Source organism: Pagrus major, chromosome 15 (genome assembly GCF_040436345.1).
Source record: "Pagrus major chromosome 15, Pma_NU_1.0".
NCBI lineage: Eukaryota > Metazoa > Chordata > Actinopteri > Spariformes > Sparidae > Pagrus > Pagrus major.
In genome coordinates this window covers 16,571,287-16,586,644 of record NC_133229.1, presented here as the reverse complement: position 1 = coordinate 16,586,644, position 15,358 = coordinate 16,571,287, and the positions used below count along the sequence as shown (strand labels likewise).

Sequence of the window (15,358 nt, the reverse complement as noted above, 5' to 3'; positions counted from 1 at the left end):
GTCAAACACAGACGGAAATTAGATTTCTTTTTGACTTTCTGTCCCTTTAATATATCTCCCTCAGTCCCCACTGTGTTATTTTTTTACTCACAGTTGGTGTTTTGTGTGAGGCACGTCTCTTATAGCTTGATCCAGGAGCTGCACAGCACTTTTCCAGTTTGCTTTATCAATGTGGATTTGGAGCAACACACCGTAAATGGCTGCTCTCAGGGTTAGGTCCTCTTCATCTACTCACAGAGGCACATACATCCAGTATATACACATAGATACATATTTAGATGATTGATTTTATGATTAAATGCAAGCATGTGCGTGTTCTAGGTAATCATGTGAACTACAATATTCAGCGATCCAAATAGACAATCCTAATGCAAACGTCACAGGCCTCAAAGCTTTATTGTTTATCCTGGAATGATTAAAATGTTCTGTGTCATCCATTATTTGCAGTACTGAGGTACAAAATAACCAATCAGATACATAACAGGAAGAAAAAACAAATATATTCAATTTCAAGGGGTATAGTCTCAAAATTCAAAAAGACATTTCACAGATTATCCATTTCAGGATCCTCTTACCACTCACCTGTTGCTTCATGTTTATAACTCCCACAAGGGAGTGTCAAGGTCAGCAAGCCTTCAACTTTGCCCTGTTTCTGAAATAGAACGAGAAAAGATTAATATTTAATACTTCCCCCCTCTAACACTTGAGCCTCAAGGGTAATAGGAGAGTGTTGCTGGTAGTGGTGGATGGTTGGTCATAGTTTAAGCTCCCTGATGTACAATATATGAAACATTGCTATCTGACCTTGCCCTTGATCTGACCCTGGCCCCTTATCTGTAAATCCAGAGCATGCAACATCACAGGGTTCAATTATACATGTAAGGTAGTCATTTGTGATGCTCACACTGAGAAACATGTATTTTCTGTTAAGATACAGCACAGTTGCACCACTGCTGAAGAACAGTGTCAAGATGGAAAAAAACTTCACAGATGAACATCATTCTGAATTCTCACATAAACTGTCTTTAATTATGGATTTAAAGTTATTCTGCAGCTGAACGACTGTTGATCCCCCTGGCTGGTTTGCTGTCCATAGGCAGTGCTGAGGAGATGTTTTTTCAAGCACACCCACAAGTTCTCTCCCATAACACCCTCAAGGAAATGTTTCATCAAATCTATCATCAATTAAAGATAACACACCAAGTTTAAGAAGTATGTGCCCTATTTTACCTTGTTTTAATGCAAATAAAATAATAAATTAATAAAAAATCAAATAGGAAATGAGAATTAAAAAACAGGACATGAAAAGTTACTTCTGTCACTGAATTTTTGTTTTGCTTTCTTGCTGTTTATTTTGTTGCTAGTACATTTTGGCTGAACTTTTGTAGAGTCAGCAGTTGGCATGACTAAAAATTTGAAGTTTTGGGAAGGTCTGATGCTGGGGCTGGGGAGAGCCTGGAACACTTCCCATAACAGACGGGCAGACTGTGTTCCATTGTTGCCAGGCCTTTTTATTACTCCTGTTAGGTTGCACTATTAATAATGCTTAGTTGTTAAATATCACAGAAAGTCAAAAAGTTAGTTGTGTGCCATCCAGTAGTTAAGCCAGGTGAGGAATAACAGACTCAGCGAATGGAAAATTAATAGCTCCCATGCCTGCAAAACTGAACTGAAAAATGTTGTATCCCTCTTCTTAATTAAAAAAAAAAAAAAATCAAACATTTAAATAATGTATACACATTTTGTAATTTCTCTAATGTGGTGTGCCTGAGGGTCAAAACAAAACAACATTTCAGAGTACGGATAAGGTAGGTTAATGCTTCATGTTTCTGTTCAAAAAGAATTGTTTTCTCAAATGTCTGTTTTACGAAACGTTATGTTTTCTGAAATGTTGTGTTTTGACCCTCAATGCCTCTGTACATTGACAGAGTTCACATTGATTAAAGTGAAAGTCTGGATTAGGTGAGGGGGCCATACCTTTGCATGTCTAGTGTTGGTATGAATCAGAGCAATCAGGATCTTCTCCAGGGGCTCTTTGAGCTGCCATCTTCCCTCAACAGTCTTAGTCAGGGGGAGACAGGTGTTCCAGTAATGCCTGACAGCTGCAACACACAATGCTGGATTCTCAGCCTTTTCTGCATAGCTACAGTATGGAAAAGAGAAGAAAGCAAGCACATATAAAAGGTAAAAAATCTAGTAATCCCCCTTTTTTTATTTTTATTGTTTATAGCTGCCCAAGGCATTGGTCAATACATGAAGTGAGTGTAAAGAGCACCTGACACTGGACAGAAGCACCTTCATAGCCTCTATGTAGGTGTGTAGGTCTCCGTTGGACTTGTGAACCAAACTCAAACCCTTCAAACAAGCTGCACTGCTCAGCATCTCATTCACTGCAGTCAGGCCATAGCTAGGGATTTGAGGAAATGTATTAACTGTCAATCAAAGTCAACCAATCAATAAACTAAAATGTGTAACTGACATACCCTTGGAAAATCTGAAACTTACAACTCAATTCAAACTTTGAGACTTACAAAAATGCAAAGCAATGCTGGCTCATTAATATCCCCTGCAATACTCTTGAATATTCACAAGATGTCACCTGGCCCTCAGAGAGCTTTGGAAGCAAAAGTGCTTTCCATAACAAGGCACACACATTCATATCAAGGACACTCTCTCCTGTCCATTTTTAAGAATAAGAGAAAAAAGACTGATCTGCCCAAATATTGGTTTAAATAAATTGTATTTAGCCAACTACACTCACAAAACACAGGGCATAGTGCGGAGGCCTTTAACCGCTCCTTCCTCCAGCTGCAGAGCGCTGTTGGTGCAGCACAACACCAGACTGTGGTCCTTGGCATCGTGGCAGAAGGCAGCCAGCTGGCACCACACCTGCAGCTCCACCACGGCATCAGTCCAGCTGCATTCAGACACCATGCTCACCAGCTTTAGGTGAGGAGAGAGATGAGGGGAGAGGAGGAAAATGGAGGTGGTGAGGGAAAAGAAAAGGAGAAGAGAGGAGGGGGTTTGAGAAAATGGGGATGAGGGATTGAGAGAAAAGATGAGAAGAGGGAGGAGGAGAATTGAGGGGAGGCATGCAGGGAGGCAATGAAAACAAGGGAGGGAAAATATTGAGGAGAGGGGGGGATTATGCAAGCAGGGAGTTGGAGAAAATTGGGAGGAATGAGGATGACAGGGAAGGGCAAAGAAGGTGATGGGAGAGGAAGGAGAAGGAAAGGGAAGGGATGGAAATGAAGAAAGGATATGAGAGGGAAAAGACATGAGGTGGTAGGCCAAGTAAAAAAAGGACGGACACAAGGGAATGAGAAGAGTGAAAGGAGGTACACAGAAAATGAAATGTGAGAAGGATTAAGCAGGAGTTGAAGGAAGGGGGAAGGGAGCAATGGAAGGAATTTAAGAGAGGGAGGAGTGAATGAGTATGGGAAAAAAGAAAGAAGGAGAAAAGACAGCCAAGGAGAGATAGATGGATGAGAGAGAGTAGAAGACGATATACAGTAGGTGTGAAAAGAAGCCCAAGTACCTCAAGTTTCAAAGAAAGTGATTCTCCACAGATAAAATGCACAGCACACCCCATGTCAAAGAAGTTTCTGATCAAATCTGACCAAAGCGAGATGATTGAGGAAGCTACAGTAATTAAGAAGATAATGGCACATGATGAGATGACGACAGGCTCTGAAGACTCAGACTGGGTCATATTGGCATCTGTTGTTGCCATCTGGGCAACAGCTACTGTATTAAAACATGAAGAGAGGACAGCACATACTGTGGAGAGACTGGGAACAGAGAACTCCATATGCCTCGGGTTCCTATTGCACTGGAGCATCTCCACTGCAACCAGCACACGCGTCATCGCCGACACTTCTTCGTTCTCACACTGGGAAAGAGAACAATGCATACTGAGCACTTCAGTGCAGTCCTCTGCTGAACATACACCAATCCCTTAAGTTTAATTATAGAAAAGACACATACATGTATTACTATTTGCTTATAAGTTATACATGGACCTGCAGTATGATTATCATATTGTATGTGTCCCAACTACTGCAGAGATGACCTTGTTGATAATGCATGACTTCCTATTGTGTGGAAAATGAGTTGATGAATGATTTATTGAGATTAGAGATAAACCCCCCCATTTATATTAACACTGCATTTCTTAATTTGCATGGCAAGAAACAAACCTCATTTAGCTGTGACTCAAAGCACATCAGGCTGAGGGGACTAATGTAGGGCAGGAGAAATCTTGGCTGACAAATGCTCGTAGGATTACGGTGCCTAATGAAACAGCCCCTCTAAATGACAAATTGTGTAAGTGCATTGCCCACATTTTTATCCCACTGTAAAGCAGCACAATTGGGAAATATGACATCCGGAGATGATCACAGAGCAGCGGATACTTTGTTGTAATATGGATATGGCGAAAGTAACACCTACCACATCAAAAAGATTAATAAAAATGTCAAGCCATCACAAGCCTACAATATTATAAGCATATTTAAGAAAGGAGACCATAATACAGGATACATAATGAATGTGACATGACTATGTTGTGACAATGAGCTATATAGTTGTCTCATTGAGTACTCATCCTCATTCACATTACACATATTTCATGGCGCAATAAAGAAAAATGCCAAGCAGCCATTTTATCTTAGATACATTATACATAGAGGTATCCTCTAAGTGAAATAGTAAAGTATAAAAACATTATCCTTGTCACATCAAATGTAAAAAAAAATCCAAATTTCAATACTAAAGGGTTTATGGCCAATTTTGTTTGTTTTCCTCCATTGTTTTGCTGCTACTTCTTCTGCCAACTGTGTTCTCAAACTACAAATGCAATGCTGAGGGATTACAATTTCAAATGCATTCTCCTAAACTTTGAACTATTTCTGGTTCTTTCCACACAGGTCTCTTTACTTTCCCTGCCAAAACATCCTGATTTGTAGAAATAAGCCTCAGTGCACACACTGGGTTCAGATTTCACTTGTTAGTCTTCTGACAGCATTATCAATCTTGATCTCAGTGACTTGACTTAGTTCAAGAGTGAACTTGTTTCCATGGTGCTGGCTCATTCACTGTGGACATGAACATGCAGAGGTACAAAACAGAAGCAGCAGTGAGGTGTGTGAATGCAAAGCAGGAAAAAATCTTTGTAACAGTGTCAATGTTAAGGGTTTATGTGTATGTGCTGTTTGTCCCTTCTCCCCTCCTGTCATCTCTAGCTCTGCCCTAATAGACGATTTTCATAGCAGCCATTTTGACATCAAACAGTAGGGTAAACACAGGTGTTACCAATGATACTAATTAAGATTTCATTCCATTCCGCTCAAACAGAGTCAAGGTGTTGCTATTGTGCATGTTGGCTCACTAGAAAGTCTCCGCCATACTAAATGGAACTGAACCTTTATTAATTTTCATTAATTAAACCTGTGTTTACCTTCTTTTTCAAATAACTATGGCTGCTGTGAAAAAGGTTTATTGCTCAATGAGGTTCACCTGGCCTAGTAGAGGCAGTACTTACAGCCCCTGTGCCAGCCTCAGAAGGAAGAGGCTTCTGGAGTGGGGACTGGTGGTCTTTATGTCTCTCAGCATGGGATGTTGTACTGTTGTTGTGTTTTAACTGAGTGTCTTTTTGTTAATCCTAATTTAGTGTCAGTTGTGGAATGTTGGTCACCCCATGCTGCCTAAGGGTGGGGCAATAATCTAGGTATTCATGATTCTGTAGTACAGTATTTAAATGTTTAAGCTTGCAAGCCAAGGGCCTCTTCATCAGTCAATTTGAGATGTTTTCAGCACCTCTCTCTCACTGAGGTCATGGGTTCACCCACCTTAGTTAAGATGAGGTTTGATTTGCCACACAAACTGTTTCATCTATGATGTCTGGTCAGGGAGAATATTAAAGTGTATGTTGTGTGGCCTGAATGAAATCGAAGATATACTGCCTAAATGATTTTGTTATTTACGCTTCAGTTTGTTTATCACCACTAAATGGTGATGTGGTGTGCAAAAAAAAAAGTATGCAGTATTTATTCTTAGACACCAGTGTGTGATTTTGTGGATTGTAGGAGGAGATTTGAGAACACAACACCATGTGGAGCAAGCATTTGCCAATTTGCAAATGGTAACAGTTTTTTGTGTCTGTGTTCTATAAACAGGGGTTTTGTTTCTTACAATGCACCAAAACAAGAGAGAACAACTTAAAGCAAAAGCTGCTGTAGTTACTCCTGGTCAGTGTCTCGAGTAAGCCAATTAGTCAATGTGTTTGACTAATAATCAGCAGGCAATTTGAGGGAGGCTGAAAGGAAACATCACCCTCCTTGTTAGCAAAATGACCAAAAAGGCATCCTCCTTGTTAACCTGCTACACCCCCCTCTCCATCTCAGAGTAGCAGAGAGAGTGCAGAGGTTTTTTTTAGTTGAATATGTTCATCAAGCACGGTTCTGTCCATGGTGCTGAAGTAGCAGCACCATGGACAGAACCATGCACCTTTTTCTCTCAGCCCTGCTCTTCTGTCAGTTTCGTCTCTGATCTATAATATTCTCTTAACTATTCACTGCAAAAACTCAATTCTTTACTATATTGTAGTTAAGTGTCATCTTCATGACCAAAGCCACAAGTGGCAATGTTTGGTCGTGGAAGAGCGAGAGGATCATAAAGACACACTGTTGCCTCTAGTATTCCTGCAATATTTCTAGGATCATTCAGTCGCATCTGTGCTGCTGAAAATACACCCCCAGACCAAACCCATCTCTTTAAAAAACATACGTTGGGGGAGACATGACTATAGAAATAACAAAACAAAAACAAAACAAAAAGACAAACAAACAAACAAAATTAACAAACCGTGACTGCCCAGAATAAAAAGCTTCCAAGTACTGCTTCTAAAAAAAATACTACTTAATTAGCCAGGACAGTGCACAAACAACAAACATATAAAATACAGCTTGTTATTTCTGAAAATAAGATCTCATACTCATGTCATATCCTATTATGATTCTAACTGAACTCTAACAATGAGCCTGTATATACCACAATAGGGTTGGCATGACATGCTTGCCAGCTTGGGCACCTAAAATACTTGTTAAATATTATATATATAAGTAAATATCACTTCCCATAATTACAGTTTACTAAATAATATTAGTGATAAAATAATTTAAACGAGAATTAAAATGAATCTACATTTACAAAAAACAGCACATAATTCATGCTGAGTGGTACCATAACCTGTAACTCCTTGATAAAGAGGAGACCACACAAGAACTATATGTATATTACACCGCAAGCAAATGTAGCAGGACTTTTCAGTCCTGTTGTACATCAGAATTTGAATTTGCTGCAAGAGTAAACTGAGCCGGACGCATGTGCACTTGGTGGTGTGTGGAACATCAAGTGTAAAGCAGAATTTAATATGCAGGATTTTGTTTCCAAGGCTTCTTCTCTGTGGACCTCTAGATTCATGAAGCTCCACTAACACAAGTGCTGCCATAGACCATAGTGACATGATGGTAGAGCTTAGAAGACATGTTTGAACAGATCTTTTTACATCTCAAGACTGTTCTGTGACAAAATAAAGGTTAGCTTGCCAAGATATGACTTTTAATAGCGGTAACATGGTCATATACAAATGCTGTCTGTAAATCTTAAAGATTTTGAATTATATGTCATAAAAATAACACCAAATTCAACAATTTCTGAAAGGTTTGGATGATTCGAAATGCTTCTGTAGTTACTAAGAAAGGAAGGACTTTACGTTCAAACTTATTAATGTCTTCATGAATAGCTGGTGCAACCTAATGCTAGACTAGGACATCATTTCGTAAGAACAACGAACAGTGCTTTAAAATGTTGATTTTGCCCTAAACATGGATTATCAACCTACAATAAGGGTCACTGACAGTTTTGGGCTGATGTGGAGAATGGTACCTCATCTTTTGTTTCCATCTTTGAACCAATCTGTTGTTGCTGGAGCATCTTAATTTGCACCCATGTTGCCACCACCTGCTTCCTGACTGCGATGGGGACGGTCTCCCCTGGGATGTTGCAGTTGGACATGTGCAGGGCGTAGTCACACAGCTAGGAGGAAGTGTAGAAAACAACACTGAGCTTGCATTCTATCAGCTAGAAGTATTTAGTAGGATATTAACAGCCAAAGAAGCTCTATAAACAGACTATGATATTAACATAGTCAGGATTATATATAATTCTTAACGATGTTAAACATGTTAATGTGGATTTAAGTGTCTATCATGTACCATACATTATGGTACATATCTGTAAGACTGTGCACACCCTGGACTTTCTCTAGCCCAAGGCCCTCTGCCAGCCTGTCAGCTACAGACCCGACTGACATACAGAACAAACTCAAAATTCAGTAAGACTTTGTTCAAGTTAGATACTGTATCTGACCCTGCTGTACTGTAGACTATTTATAAAAAATGCATTGAAAAGGATAATTTTTTATCTTTCCTTCAAAAAGGAAACAGACACGATGAAATTGAGTTAATAATTCACTGATAAAGTGCCTTTCATCTGGAGTTAGAGCTGATACTCATGGAGGATCCTTTGAATAGAAAAGGAGAAAGGAAACAGGGTTTAATTGGCAAGTGCGACAAAGAGAACAGAGAAATCATACTTCAACGGCACAAAGAAAACCAGTCATGAAATCTACATGTGAGTGTGAACGCATGTGTGTGCATGCATGGCTGGATGAATAATGGGTGTCAAAGTAAGAAAAAGATAAAAAAGAATGTCCTGGAGAGCTTCAACTTTTCATCTGTGATGCTCTAACATCTGTCATGATATCATATCAAGGAAGAATCAATGCTTTCTACAGACACAGACATGTACTGTATGAAACCAAAATAACCTAGTCTGTTCCGGTGAACTCCATCTCCTTTCTAACAAAATAATACTCCATCTAAGGGGTGAAATACATTTAAGGGGATATTTGTAATAGACACTTACTTGCCAGACACATTTTAAGGAGGATGACAAGTTTGCTCCAAAATAATGAAAAAAGCTTCCCATCTGTTCTATAAAACAGGTCAGCATCTGTATGACAATGACCTGTTTCATCATTCATAATGCAGACAATTAAAAGAGAACATTTGGAAGGCTGAAAGCAGGCTGTAGTTTGAAAAGTGAAATATAGAATCTGAAAGTTTGAAACTTTCAAATCATTGACATTGTGTAACTGTTTCTGAACAGGTCTTGCAAGGACTCAGTGGACTTCATTCAGGGACTGTATACAAACTCCTTTGAGAGTCTCAGCACAATCTCTTCAGCGATTCTTATCTGTTGTTAAGCTTTGAATGCTGAAGATTCAGTCATTGTTTTCACGGTGGAAAGATCAGAAACTGAAACAAAGAGCAGCTCAAGACACCACAATAAGTCTGGGAGAGAATTGCTTCAATCATGTTTGCTTCAACAAAATACAACCAATCAAGAGATTTCCAAGTAAACATGTTTTGATTAGTTGTACTTGTTCTGGGTCCCAGAAAATGTGGGTTCTAAGTTGTCAATATTTTATGTTACATGGTACCTGGAGGTTTCTAAACTCTGGGAAAAGTATTCTAACTTATGACCTCAACAATCCTTCGTCAGCATTGATTATTTTTTCAGCTTCTACAAAAGTTTTAGACAGAATCAGTGACTGTGCAATTGCCAGTTGAGTTTTACCAGATGGCTGCCTTGTAATTATTTTGTGGTTATAGGCTTTTTTATCTTTAGGCGGACACCATTACTAAATAAATTGCTTTGCAAATTCATGGTGATGTTGGGAGTTTTTATATAAATTAATGGTGAGAGAGGGCATTAAATCTAAATGCATAATGATGGGTGCAGCTCTTACGCAGATTTGTTGTGACATGGGAAAATGCTTTCTTTGGTTATTTTATAAGTAGAATTACCGCCTCACGGTTGAATGCCTCCATGCACCAGTCAAGATGCAGTTTGCATTCATGTCTGCCCCCCGAAATTATCACTATATTGGCATGTTTGACTCCTTTGAGAAACACGCTGTCTTCACTTCGAGACTATTTTAACAGAGGAGTACAGAGGACTGATTAAGAGCTTCATCACATGGTACAATGACAATCACCTGAAGCTAAAATATCAGCAAAACCAATAAGCTTGTGGTGGACTACTGCTGTGCTGCTTTCTATTAGTGTGTAAGTTCATTGAGAGAAACAAAATACAATATAGATACACAATAAATAAAAGTCTATTACAAGACACTGTAACATCAACATGATTTTGTTAATCAAGTTATTTTAAGGTTGAAATTTCACATAATGTTGCTATAAAAGGACATTTCATCAGGTCAAAGACTAATTTTACTGTGATGCAATCAAGACTTAACAAAGCAAAGTCACTATTCTTCACAAATACTTCTATGGTACTGATACTTAAATACATCAGATAAAATGCAACTGGGCCAAGTGTGAGTGCGCCTTTAGTCTAAGCCACACACAGACATACCTCCAGTGCCTTGCGGACTTCCTGCAGGGCAGCAGGGTCTAAGGAAATCCCATGGACACAGCTCTCAGCTCTCTTTCTGCCCTTGTCTCCTTGCGGGGCTGTCTCGAAGCTGTCTGGTCCACACAGAGGCTGGATCAACCCCCGGGCCACAGCATCGCAGAGGAGCACAAACAGAGCACGATTCCTGGGAAATACAATCCAAAGAATGCTCTAAACTGACATTCTCAAGAAAAACAAGGACTGAAAGTTGGGCTTGAAGGCCAAACATCTTTGTTTTTATGTTCTTCCTGAAAGTCAAAACCCTTACAACAAATTTGGATGCCGTAGTGTACAATTGTCTCCTTGGTCACATTATTACAGAAGAATGTCACTGACATTCACATAATTATCACTGTGCTCAAGGGCAGTTTGGTCTGTTTTCATGAACATTCACTGCTTCCTTCCATAGCCAGAAATAAGAGCAGAGCTTAAACTGCTCCTTGGTGAGTGAAACAGACTTTCTTCAAAAGTCAACTTTGAGCAGGCCTAAAATGCTTTTTCTAAGGACAAGTGTACATATTGCAGGTATCAGCTTAAAAGGTAATCATTTTCAAGTTTCAGCAGAATCGAAAGACATGTTTTGCATAGTAGTCCAGTGAGGGTTGAGTGAATGACTGCTGGGCAGTGCTTTCAAAAAATGTACAGTCATCAGTCTAAATATAGCTATGTTTCCTGTTTCTTGATATGTTGACATTTGGTGAATGAGTTTTCATCAAATGCCTGTGACATCCTGGTTCAAACCTGTTTACATAAACACTCACATCAGCATCAACTGCACAAATTAGTCTTTTATTCATTGTCGGTGGAGCAGCTTGGCTCTTATTGGTGCTGGCCTGAAAAAAACTGCAGGCCAAATACCCAAACATCTGTCCAATGAGTACATACCCTGGAATAAAACTGATACTAATTTAGGGACCCGGCCTACCCCGTGTACTCTGTCTTTTGGATCATCTCCACCAGAATCTGGAAGGTAGGAATCAGGCATGTGTACTCCCCAGCTACCAACAAGTGGCTGCTGTAGTTCCACAGGTAAATGGCTGCATTTGCTACCACCCACGGCTCTCTGATCTCTGCTCCAAGCTCTGCTGCCCGCAAGAAGTTGGAGGTGGCGTAGGCTGACAAAGCCTGGATCCAGTCCCTGGGTGAGAGAGGTAGAAAGGTACAGTAGGTAGTGGGAAAGAAAGGGAGAGAGTTGTGTTGTGTGTAAGAGAGAAAGATAGTAAAGTGGCCACAAGGTGTTCTCTAATTAAACTAAAGGTGAAAAGTCATTGAACTTTTAAAAAGTTCCTTGTTAAAACTTATAATGCATGAGTTTTTTTTACATGAATAGTTCCATTAGCTGAATAAAATTGGCATGCTTTTCTGGCAGGTTTTTCTGCATGATGCACAAAAGAGCCTGGAACGCACCCTAACAATGTCAAATAAATTATATCTAATGAGGCATCAACAGCAATTTATCAAGCACCTGGATACACATTGATAGCTCTCAGCCCTCATAATGTTACGATGTGCTTAAAGCAAGTTTCAGGCAAATTTCAGGCAAAGTGTAATAATAGTGCAGTAGTTCCAGTGCTGAATGTAATATGTCAGGTCTTGTCAATTCAATAAAGAGAATAGGCTGTAAAGACTAGAGGAAGACAACCATGACTGCAATCCAGGGAGACAAGTTACAGGTATAAAGCTTTCTTAAAATAAAAAAATAAAAAGTACTGATTCTATGTGGCTCCAATGTGGATTTTTGAATCCCACAATCAGTCAGTAATAGGGCTGGGCGATTAATTGAATTTTAATTTCGATTTCGATTTTGGCTTCCCTCGATCATGAAAACAAGATAATCGTAATAAAACGATCATTCTGCCGCACGCCGTGTCTTGTGTGGTAAATGCAGCGAACCCTTCCATCTCCACCTGTGCACTCCGCTCCGCCCCGCCCCCGCCTGAACAGTTTCGCTTTCAGCCACGCCGGTGCGTGTTTGGAAAAAACGTGTAGAAGAAGACGGTAGAAGATGGCAGAAAGGAGCCTTTGGTCGGGAAGAAAGATAAAGCGAATTCTGTGGTGTGGAAACACTTCGGTTTCGAGGAGTCTGACTCGGAACAAACGAAGATATTGTGCAAGATAGGCATATCCACCCGGCTCCCGCAGGCATGAAGAAATAACGGATGCCGTCACATACATGATGCCAAAGACATGTGCCCTATCAACACCGTTAGCGAGCCGGGGTTCAATAAACTGATTAACACATTGGACAAGCGGTAGTAAGTGTTACCATCACGTCACCATTTCAGCAGAATTGCGCTGCCCTTTATGACGAATGTCGCGGAAAAGTTGCAAGAGAAGTGTCAACAGCATTATATTTTGCCACCACAACGGACCTATGTTTTTTTTATTTTTACATTACATATTATTTAATTCATTTTATTAAAATATTTTTCTTATTTATTTGCATTTTTCAGTTCAAACTTATCGTGTTAAAAGAAATACCAGAGTTAAAAGTTCAATAAATGCTTGTTCTCAAATCAATGAATAATCGTCTTTAATAATCGTGATTACAATATCAATCAAAATAATCGTGATTATGATTTTTGCCATAATCGAGCAGCCCTAGTCAGTAATATAACCACCCTTAACAACATAACTCGTATCTGTCTGTAACTGCCTTTTATTATTTCTGGCCAGCTACACAAACGTATTACTATTAAAATGTATTACAATAAACTGTTGCATTGTAGTTCTGATCTGGTCCCTGGTCACATGTTTTACAAACAAACCAAAGAGGAGTAAATATGAAGTAATACAGACTGACAGGTAACTTGTTAATTTGACAGTTTTAGTGACTGTCATCCTGCATCATTAGCACATCATCATAGCCCACATGGGGAAATCAAATTCCACAGAGAGCTCACAAAGAAATGATTATTAGGATTATTAGTAATATTGGCCTGCATATCAGCCGCATATGCAGTAATGATTTGGGGCTCATTATTATGGGATCGCTGTCACACACTTTCTAATAGACTTAATGAACTGATCAAGTGCATGAAGTTGGATACAGCACAGCAGTGTTCACAGCTTTTGACCTATTAGATATCGAAAATACCGCACTGATGTGCATAGGTGTTACTATGAAATGATTTCATATAAATCCATAGCTTGGCTTCAGATGGTTATAAGGTCGCTTCCTGAACAGTTCACAGTTCAGCAGATGGATTTATTAGTAACTAAGCTTTTCAAATCGTGCAAAAAACACATATCATTTTTCCAAAATCCTGTGGGTGATCTGCTTGCTTTCACACCACAAACAAAGTACACCAGTCTGCTTGAGACCGAGAACACGTTTTCAAGTGTCTCGGTCTGGTTGTTTGATCCGCACCAGGGTCCAATTCAGTAGCGTAGCTAGATATTAATTAACGCCTGTGGGATATGAGATGTGCAAGAACCAAAGCAAAAAGTTATTTGATTATTATTTATCATCTATTTTATGATCTCATAATAAACATTATATAGAACATTTTCTTACTGTCAGAGTTGTTTCCTACATTGCATTGATAGCAGGGTACTGAATCGTTTACTGTGGTTTGGCAAAATGTGATCGTTTCAAAAAATAAGGTGACCAAGGTTAGCTGCAACTTCTATTTCTTCATTCAATGCTGCAATAAAGTCTACAGTAACAAAACAACACAACTGTTGTAGCAATGACAGACCTTGAGTTGTGGCAACTGCAATGGTCTAGTCACTCAACATCTGCTCATCCGTCTATCGCTGATAGATCCGTAATCTTAACAGGAAGCGGCATTGTGTATAGGGGTGGAGGTTGGAGAGGTCAGGTTAGAGGAGCCTGAAGTCTCCCAGGGTCGTGGCTGGAGCAATCGTGTTTGGATTATGGCCTAAGAGCTTTGTTTTGACATCTTTGCTGTAATGATCGATCACTGACCAAATGAACAGCATAAAAGCTGATGTGCACCAAGGTGACCCCAACCTCATTTGAAATTTGAACTTTCATTACAAGTGAAATGAAGTTTCTTTGAGTCTATTTTTTCCAATGAATTACAATAGTGTAAAAATTATTGAGAAACAATGTTAAGATTTTTTTATTTTTTACTTGCTGCCAAGTCATTTTTCTTATGATTTTGTTGACTGTGCCAGCTTTAGATTAAGATGGCACAGGCACATCTGGGCACACCAGTGGCTACGCGACTGGTCCAATAGACATCTTTCACACCAACCCAAATGAACCCCGCTGACCATGAAAACGCACCAGGGTCACCTTCAACCGAACCAAACAGGTGAGGTGTGAAAGCAACCTGGAAGATTACTCACTGCCCCATTACATGAGCCACTGTCATTGAAGTACAAAATATTGTCCCTTTACATACTCACATTTTTCACAACAATACTAACAGATTCACATGGAGGCATTAGAAGTTAATTACATATACCTACACAGCACTATTTTACAAAACATTTTATCAATTTTACAAACATCAGGTTTAAAACCCTACAACATTATTTGGGACCTAAGTATGTGGGCCTTAAGAAAGTTTTAAAAATCAAATTAAATCATGATTTCTCAAAAGCATTTGTAATTTCGTAACTGCAACATGGAATAGCAAAACAAAAGTGAACAAAACGTAAACACACAATGAGGAAAATATGATTCTATTGAGGTCTTCTATCACTAGTTATATTGCTGCTGTAGCTGTAACAAAACAGTTTCAATTGTTTAATATGGTCATACAAGATGTAAAATCATATAATATTGCAAAATAAGACTAGACATGAATAAAACATGTATTAAATCTGGTTTATGCAAATAATG

At 39.2% G+C, this 15,358-nt stretch overlaps 1 protein-coding gene across 2 annotated transcripts in view; it reads right to left on the bottom strand.

The window, feature by feature from the left end:
* cfap46 (cilia and flagella associated protein 46) overlaps positions 1–15,358 on the bottom strand; it is a 62,569-nt gene that overhangs the window by 31,387 nt on the left and 15,824 nt on the right. For both annotated transcript variants that reach the window (XM_073481360.1, XM_073481359.1), the window contains 9 exons: positions 11,468–11,680; positions 10,504–10,687; positions 7,948–8,097; positions 3,782–3,892; positions 2,762–2,943; positions 2,276–2,407; positions 1,978–2,143; positions 583–652; positions 92–227 (listed from right to left, as the gene is read on the bottom strand). In XM_073481360.1, the coding sequence (XP_073337461.1) occupies positions 92–227; positions 583–652; positions 1,978–2,143; positions 2,276–2,407; positions 2,762–2,943; positions 3,782–3,892; positions 7,948–8,097; positions 10,504–10,687; positions 11,468–11,680 (1,344 nt within the window). The remainder of the gene's footprint in view (positions 1–91; positions 228–582; positions 653–1,977; positions 2,144–2,275; positions 2,408–2,761; positions 2,944–3,781; positions 3,893–7,947; positions 8,098–10,503; positions 10,688–11,467; positions 11,681–15,358) is intronic.